General features: G+C 39.7%; 1 protein-coding gene across 1 annotated transcript; it reads left to right on the top strand.

Annotated features, from left to right (window-relative positions):
- Positions 1–1,862: 1,862 nt before the first annotated feature.
- nelfcd (negative elongation factor complex member C/D) lies at positions 1,863–9,047 on the top strand. The gene is made up of 15 exons (XM_049576189.1): positions 1,863–2,089; positions 2,848–2,954; positions 3,154–3,263; positions 3,364–3,473; positions 3,607–3,714; positions 4,256–4,408; positions 5,001–5,131; positions 5,336–5,501; positions 5,585–5,719; positions 5,822–5,961; positions 7,144–7,258; positions 7,543–7,638; positions 7,741–7,881; positions 8,331–8,460; positions 8,707–9,047. The coding sequence occupies exons 1-15, from the start codon at positions 2,030–2,032 to the stop codon at positions 8,739–8,741; spliced, it is 1,737 nt and encodes a 578-aa protein (XP_049432146.1). The 5' UTR covers positions 1,863–2,029; the 3' UTR covers positions 8,742–9,047.
- Positions 9,048–9,143: the final 96 nt, after the last annotated feature.

The following is a 9,143-nucleotide window of genomic DNA, read 5'->3' as shown; positions in this document are numbered from 1 at the left end:
GAAGAATTCATAAATAAATAGGAAACAATACATGCTATCAGCTTATGTAGATATTAATAATAACATATACATACAACATGGCTCCTGATTAATACTTAATGGTGCCACATTACCATCTAGTGAAGATTAGAGAGAACAGGTTATACTGTCTTGATCATTTTTTAATCAATGTATTAATAATTGCAGTTTCTGAACAGTAAAGATCAGCACTTCACACTGAGCTTTTCAGGACCATCGGACCAGTAAACTCGTGCTTTACAGGGCGCCTCCCTGTGAGGTTTTCTTGTAAACAAATAGTTATATTTACATTTTAATCATTATCAGAATGCCAGTATCCTTTATTCACCCATATGGCGGTTACTTCCTAATTTTGAATATATTTCTGCTAACGGTTTGTTGTTGGTACAAAATGCTCATGTGTGCACAAATAGACTCTTTTTGCATAAATGCCCAACTTAAAACTCAGCATCACATATGTAAATACCAAACGACACGTTGTAATTTCACATCCTGAGCAGCTTCAACACCTGCTGCTTTTGTACAGCTGTCAAGTTTTGATGTTCATTTTAGGTTTATGCAGTCAATATAGCCAGAGAGCTATTTTTCTATGTGCATTCTCAGTAGAAATGGCACCTGGATCTCCTTATTATGCGTGTTATTTCCTTATTTGATGGCTTATTTCAATGTGGCCAGGCCTTTTATTAATCCTGAGACTTTTTAATGGTCTCACTGCTCCCTACAAGGTGAACAATGCAGATGAATTATACTTCATGCACGGACCGGGTCATACACTCAGTTGTCAGTTTATTAGGTAAACCTAGCTAAAACTAATACATTCAAATACATCAACCCTGAGATAAATTCATCTTTCTTTAAGGTTATTATGCTTGGTTTTCATTGAATATTTTACAGAATTAAGTGTTGAATGCTGATGAAATGTTATACTGACAGATGTTTTTGTGTTTTGTCCACCCCATTTAAAACAGTGAGGTATGCTCAATAAAGGAAACCTGTGTGTAGTTTCACCTGGGTGTTTCTAATAAACTGGCAACTGATTGTATTTTTACTTTCATAAATAAATAAATAAATAAAAATAACCACTGTTTCTCAAGTATTTTGCACTAGAACCACAACTTTCAGGTTTCTCGGTAATCACATGAAGGATGTAAGTAATGGCACAATTTATTATTACCATGTTTTCGCCAGTGTTGGTCTGTTTGTCTGTCTGCAAAACAACTCAAAAAGTTATGAACGGATTTTGATGAAATTATAAATAAATAAAGTCTATCGTCCGACAGCCTCAGCAGCAATTCCAATTTCTAAAGACGGTGAAAATAGCGCCACCTGGTGGCCGGAAAGCGCGTCTTGTTCTACTTGCTAAATATTGTTGTAATTCTTAAGTTGAAATTAATGTTCTGTGTTGGAAAAAAGAAAGTGAAAAATATATTTTAAAAAAATTATATTCTGTGTTGGTACAAAATAAAAACGAAATAAATACACCACAGTGTCTTCATGGTGAAGGCATATATAACCTAATAATGATAGTGATGCAAATAACCTAATTGTGATGCAGGCTGTGAAATCTGATGCAGAGGGAGAGGGAATATCACCTACTTGGCTGAGGTCTGCACTCTCTGAGTGCTTTTCTAGTTATTATTAAGTAATTATCATTATCATTATCATTATTATACAATCAGTGTTTGGTTAAACTGCTCGCTGTGTTTTATTCTTGATTTAGAAGTGTAACCATTTACAGTTAAAATATAGTTAATGATAAATTCTTGGGATCCCGGAAGTTACCAGCCTGACAGACTGAACTCAGGGTAAACAGCGCTAAACAAATTGAGGTGGGGGGGGGGCGTGGCCTGCTGTCCGCCGACTCGCCATTTTCCTCCTGTTGTTGTTAGCCTGCTAGCTAAACAGGCTAGCTGCTGCCAGCATCTTTAGCGGCAAAACTAAGTCACGTCAAGATTTAAAACATACAGTTGAACTACTGTAGCTGGCCCAGCGCTACTTCTCTCCCGTCACCATGGACGAGGAATATTACAGCGGCGGTGGAGACTGGGAAGGCACGGGGGAAGGTCCCATGGTGAGATGATGACTTGTTGCTGTGCAGAGTGCACAGTTAGTTAGCTGGCTTAGCAGCGTTAGCTTACCTGCAGCTACACTAAGTCTGCTGTCTCTACATTGACAGCTAACACGGAGGTGATGTGCAGAGATAAATATGTCCACACAGCTGTACTGAGAAAATGTTTCGCATGGTTTGAACTAACAACAGTTTAGCGGCTCCATTAGCCAGCTACAGGCTAACTAACGTTACAGCTGGTGGACATGGCAGTTACAGTTACACCTTAACCGTTACTCACCTCACTTGTATGTACAGTTAAACCAGTTGGTTAGATGTAGCTCCGTCCCCGCATTTTAAATGACTGTGCGTGACGTGAGATAGTAATATATTTTTCAGGTAAGCCTTTGTGGGTCTGTAGAAGAAGCCAAGTGACTGAGTGCTGGCTTAATAAGACATAGCTGTGTTTATTGTTGCACATGCATTCATCTACAAAAGACAGGAAGAAGGATTTCATACTGTGACTTATGGAAAGCTGTTATCTACAGTTTAGTTTGCTTTGAGTCTGATGATACTCAATCAGTAATATACTTGTGATAGTGTTATCAAAATGTTGTTTATGGTGTTTGTTATGTGGCACTTGTCAGCCCTCTGCCATCTCTGCTGTGTTGTTACTACTTAATTTGACTGTATGCAAAAGAGATAAAGAGAATGGAAATATAATAAAGACAGGAGAGTCTTTACAGAAGCATAAACACATGTACTGATGTTGCTGTGGGCAGGATTATGTGGAAGGGGAAAATGATGGGAAAATCCAGGAAGACTGTCTGCAGAAATTCTCCAGCAGGGATTACATCATGGAGCCTGCCATCTTCAACACCCTCAAAACGTAAGCACCTGTTTCCTCATGCAAACATAATTTTATCGCTTTCATTCCACTGAGAAACACACAAACCATTTCTAAATGAGAACAAGATGATAAAATAACTGAAAACTGAACAGGATGAGTGTGTTGACTGCTTTGGCAAGCACACATGAATCCTAAAGACCTGCAGAGAATTTGATGATTGAAACCATATTTTTCTCAGGTATTTCCAATCAGGCGGCTCCCCAGAACATGTCATCCAGCTTCTCTCTGAAAACTACTCTGCTGTGGCTCAGACTGTCAATCTGCTGGCAGAGTGGCTCATCCAGATGGGTAGGAATCAAAATACAAAATCCTGCAGTGTTCCCCCTCCTCCTTCGACTGCTCATTGATGGCTGTTCATTAATTTGTCATTTCTTTATTTTGACTGCAGGTGTTGAGCCCGCTCAGGTTCAAGAGCGAGTAGAAAATCACCTCAAGAGTCTCCTGATAAAACACTTTGACCCCCAAAAAGCTGATTCCATTTTCACTGTTGAGGGAGAGGTGAGATTTCTGCACACTCGGCTTTAATTTGACAAAAAAATAAATCACCACAAATCCTGAACATGTTGTGCAAAAAGATTTAGTTATTTAAGGTTACATATAACCAAACCAATCTGGTCTCCTGTGTTTTCAGACTCCTGCTTGGCTGGAGCAGATGATAGCACACACTACGTGGAGAGATCTTTTCTATAAGCTGGCAGAGGCTCACCCAGACTGTCTGATGCTCAACTTCACTGTAAAGGTACAGTAGTAATGGTAGCAGTTCCTGACCCAGATGTTATGGATATGTAAACATACTTTAGAGTGAAGGGAGACAATTTAAGTGTTTAGAAGCAAAAAAAACAACAACAAAGAATTAATTTCCTCTTCAGATAAATGGAAAATAGGTTAGTGCGTAGTGCTGAAGCATTTATTATAATTATTTCAATTAAATCTACTAGAATTTCACTAATTGAATGTGACGATTTGCGCGTATTTAATATTCATATCACTATGAATATATCTTTTTTGACAGAAAACAATAGCAATTTGAAGATTTATATTCTGGTAAGTTTAGATAGGTGCTGGTCATTGTGTTTGACATTCTGCAGAGTAAATCAAATTAATTCATAGTTCAATGCTAAAACAGATCAATACATAGAACTGCCAGTGCAGCTGGTCGCACTGTTCAGTTTTTATATTCTTAGGCCTGAAAAGATGAAGAGTAGTCTTTCAAAAGAGTCTGTATGTGTTCATCTTTGTCATGTTACATATGTTTTGTGTGTGTGTGTGTGTGTGTTTAGCTTATTTCAGACGCAGGTTATCAGGGTGAGATCACCAGTGTGTCTACAGCGTGTCAGCAGCTGGAGGTTTTCTCCCGGGTGTTGAGGACGTCTTTGGCCACGCTGCTGGACGGAGGAGAAGAAAACCTGGAGAAGAACCTGCCAGAATTTGCTGTGAGCCTGTTACCTTCTCTGTTTCATTAACCGTGGTGCAATGAAATATAAGCACTGTCTCCATATAGAATTTTTTTAGAGTTGCACTTCTGTTAATTTACAGCGAGGATTTAGTAAGTTACATTTTAATCTCTAATATTTTCAAATATGAAGTTATTTCAATTGTATCTCAGCACCTTAAAGTTATTTAATAGATGACTGATATTTCAAAAACCTGAAACAATCAAATGATTAATCTCTAAACAGACAAACATTAATTTATTCCTATTTCTCTGTTTTATATGATTGTAAATGTAATACTTTTGAATTTTGTACTGTTGGTCACTCAGACAAAACAAGGGAGATGAAATCATCTTGAAACTGATGTTTTCACTCTTCTTGAGACCTGTTATAGATGAAAGGATTATTATTTCCTGTGATTATTTACCTCCTCGCCTTGTGAAGAGAGAGTTTGGTCCTAAATAAAATAACAAGCTGTTTCATATGAACACCACATTGTGTAATAGTCAGTCAGTGCATGTGGTGATTTTCTGTTCCTCATTTTAATGCTAGCGTTGCTCTTTGCTGAGTCGTTCCTTCCTCTCTCCTGTAGAAAATGGTGTGTCACGGTGAGCACACCTACCTCTTCGCACAGGCGATGATGTCCATCCTGTCTCAGGAGGAGCAGGGTGGTTCAGCTGTACGTAGGATCGGCCAGGAGGTGCAGAAGTCAGCACACGAGAGGTAATTTTTTCTATTCTTCAGCAAAATCTCACCATGGCGAGCTGCTTTCTATGGTTCCATGGGGTAAAACTGATCAAGTGGATTCGGTTAACTGTGCATGATCACAGGAGCAAGATGTCTGAGTTATGTTTGATGACTTTGCTGAATACAACCAGGAATCCTGTCTAGATGATATTAACTCTGTGGTTGTGGATTGTATCACAGAGGTCACGATGCCAGTCAGATAACCCTTGCGCTCGGCACAGCGGCAGCCTACCCCCGAGCCTGCCAGGCGCTGGGTGCCATGTTGTCTAAAGGAGCCCTGAATCCTGCAGATATCACAGTTCTGTTCAAGATGTTCAGCAGCATGGACCCGCCTCCTGTGGAGCTGGTGAGGACAGAGCGTATTTGACCCTGTTTGTATCCACTGCACATTTGTTAAGGTGCTGAAATATTTACCTTTTTCATCTTTAGATCCGAGTCCCTGCCTTTCTGGACCTCTTCATGCAGTCACTGTTTAAACCTGGATCAAAGATCAACCAGGACCATAAACACAAATACATCCATATCTTGGCGTATGCTGCCAGTGTGGTTGAGACGTGGAAAAAGGTAGAGAGAACTTACAGAATTCCCAAGGTCATATGTTTCCTTTATATCCCACTGATTTCACCTTCTCGGCTGCTTTACACCTTTCTCGCTGTTTAACCTCAGAACAAGCGCGTCAACATCAATAAAGACGAGTTGAAGTCGACCTCCAAGGCCATAGAGACTGTGCACAACCTGTGCTGCAATGAGAACAAAGGAGCCACAGAGCTGGTGGCTGAACTTGGCACTTTGTACCAGTGCATCCGGTGAGTAGACAACGAAGATCTCATTCCTCAAAAGGCGAAACATTAATTCAAAGGGTGGGTGCATTAGTTTGGAAGGTTTATCTATCATTCTGTAGCCTACCAGTAGTTTACTCATTGATTCAAATCCAAACATTCAAATTTTGGTCCAAGTGTGTATGTTTTAGCGCCAAAATGTCATTATTTTTTACCAAGCCCTTCTAAAATGGTTTTCCTACATGACCGGACGTAGATTTCTGCATGGTGACATTGTGACATAAACCCTGTAGCCTCCCTAATGTGCCTCTTTGTGACTGAGCCAAGACTTCCCTGCAATGTACTGCCGTGGACACCATGTTAGATGGAATCCCAAATTCACACACTAACACAAACTAGCTGATGAAGGCAGCAGTAGACCAGCAACTCCTGTGTTCTGAGAGGGAAAATTAATGTTTTGTCAAATGAATCTGGTGGCTTTAAAGAGAGTGATATAACGGTTTCAGTTCCCAGTCAGAAAGGGCCGTCAGACGGCAAGGTAAAGCTGTGAAAATATTACACGGACTATGATCAAGTACCTCATTTAAGCCCACTTCAAAAAAATCCGAACTATCTCTTTTATTTATTTATAATTGGTGATCACTGCTTGAACTTACATAACTGCTTTTTGCAAACAGCTGAACGGATGTTTCCATTTGAAATAACCCAGAGAAGAATGCAGATGGATCCGTCCTTTAATGCAGTTAGAAGGGAATGTCAGTACAGTGGTAAATGAATTATAAAATTGAAGTCCATGAAAAAACAAGCTACAACCAGTTGAATCTGAGCTGTAAATAAGAGACTGATCTAACTTGATACTTCTACTCCTGGGAGGGAATGAATACTTTTGTGGTGATCACTCAAATGTTTTTCATTGACTTTGGTTACTCATTACTAGGGGCTGGGTAATTCAGACATTATGGCTAACAACATAACAACACAATTTCATTATCTGCTGTGTGTAAACATATTTCTATTTAATAAAATGCAACTGCAACAATCAGAACATGAACTTTGCTTAGATAAAATACAAAAAAATGATTCATAATGTGACTAGAAAGTGTAAAATTAATCAGAAAATACAGATTGTTGGTACGGACACTTCAGTTGTATTCCAAAATAATTGACTGATTTCATTTCTGACTGATCCCTGCTGACTTCTGTTTTCAGGTTTCCAGTAGTTGCAATGGGGGTTTTGAAATGGGTGGACTGGACAGTGTCTGAGCCGCGGTACTTCCAGCTGCAGACAGACCACACTCCAGTACATTTAGCTTTGCTGGACGAGGTATGACCGTACTATCAGATGAAATGTCAAATTTTTATTCTTTTTTTTTTTTTTAGATATTTTTTGGGCATTTTTAAGCCTTTAATTGATAGGACAGACAAGTGTGAAAGGGGGAGAGAGAGGGGGAGTGACATGCAGCAAAGGGCCACAGGCTGGATTTGAACCCGGGCCGCTGCGGCAGCAGCCTTGTACATGGGGCGCCTGCTCTACCACCAAGCCACTGGCGCCCCCCAAATTTTTATTCTTTAAGGCAGCAGCTGAATTTAAATGTTTCCTCCACACAGATCTGTACGTGTCACCAGCTGCTCCACCCGCAGGTACTCCAGCTCCTCATCAAGCTCTTTGAGACGGAGCACTCTCAGCTGGACGTCATGGAGCAGGTGAGTTTGTGTTGCTCTGATGCTTCTTATTTTAGTCTTCAACAAAAGTGGGTTTGTTGTAACATCACTACACATCAGCTAACAGTTTTATTTCCCCTTTAGCTGGAGTTGAAGAAGACTCTGCTGGACCGAATGGTTCATCTGTTGAGCCGTGGCTACGTCCTGCCCGTGGTCGGTTACATTCGCAAGTGTCTGGAGAAACTGAACACGGACATCTCGCTCATTAGATATTTTGTCACTGAGGTAATGGCTGATTCTGATCTCGATTAGTGGTAAAGAGATAAAATGTGAGAAAGGAAGTGACCTCTGGTTCACATGTTGAACTCTGAGTATTTTCCTCCATCACAGAAGCTGCAGGCTGTCAGCAGGTCCTTAACGTCTCTATGCTTTATACACTCAGGATCCTAAATTGGCTGTTGATTATAGTTAAATAAATTGAAGAGGCTTTTATTTCAGAGAATATTGTCCATCCTGTCCATGAATTTTAAGTTGATAAATTTGAGATAAATTCACCTTAAATTTGTGGATGATTTTCATAACTTGTTTCTGCTGCCCTCAAGTGGCCAAACTGGGAAATGCAGCCTTGAAGTTCTGTCATTTACAAATACTGCTCCCATAAATAAACATTTATAGTTTGTGCATAAAACAGACCTGTGAACAAATTAATTATACTCCAATATGTCTCTTTAAAGGTGCTGGATGTTATTGCTCCTCCCTACACATCTGACTTTGTTCAGCTCTTCCTGCCCATCCTGGAGAATGACAGCATTGCAGGAACAATCCGCACAGAGGGAGAACACGACCCTGTTGCAGAGTTCATTGGTAAGTCACACGCTTACATTTAAAGTCTGTACGCTCACACTGTACTGAGAGAGAAAATAAAGTATCCCAATTTAGTCAGGGCTTCCTTGCACAGCGAGTAAGAGCTTTGCATGTACAAAAAAGAAAAGAAAAAAGAAGGAAATGGTTTTCACATGTGAACATTTACCGTAAAACCAGAATGTAAAATAACATGTTAAAATTTCCTTGAGTCGGTTAAATGTAGGTAATTATTTCCCTGTTTTTCAGCTCATTGCAAGTCAAACTTCATCATGATAAACTGATGTGGAGAGGACAATGAAAATGTTCTTGTTGGAGACTGTACCAGGAAGACCTCACAGAGACTGTTTTCCCAAACACAGCACACAGAGACATAGAGACTTTATTGTTCTGTTTGACCAAGTGAACTATTTGTTTCTGGAGTCAGCAAACAGGCAAATGTCAACGAGTTGATGGAAAAGTACAGTAATACAGACTGGTCGAAGGAGAAGCCTCTGAAGATGCAGCTAAACGTTTTCTTTCATCTGTGTATTTGATTTTCTATATTTTATGTTTGTTTAAGCCTTTTTAAAATAAAAACATGAATGTCATTTCTCGCATTTTTGAATTTAATGTAGTAAGAAAATGTGTCATGCGTCCTGCAATCACGCGTGCACACACACACACACACAGACAGTAAAACAGCA

The sequence above is a fragment of the Epinephelus fuscoguttatus genome, linkage group LG1 (genome assembly GCF_011397635.1).
Source record: "Epinephelus fuscoguttatus linkage group LG1, E.fuscoguttatus.final_Chr_v1".
In the NCBI taxonomy this organism is placed as follows: Eukaryota; Metazoa; Chordata; class Actinopteri; order Perciformes; family Serranidae; genus Epinephelus; species Epinephelus fuscoguttatus.
This window is presented reverse-complemented; position numbering and strand designations above follow the sequence as displayed.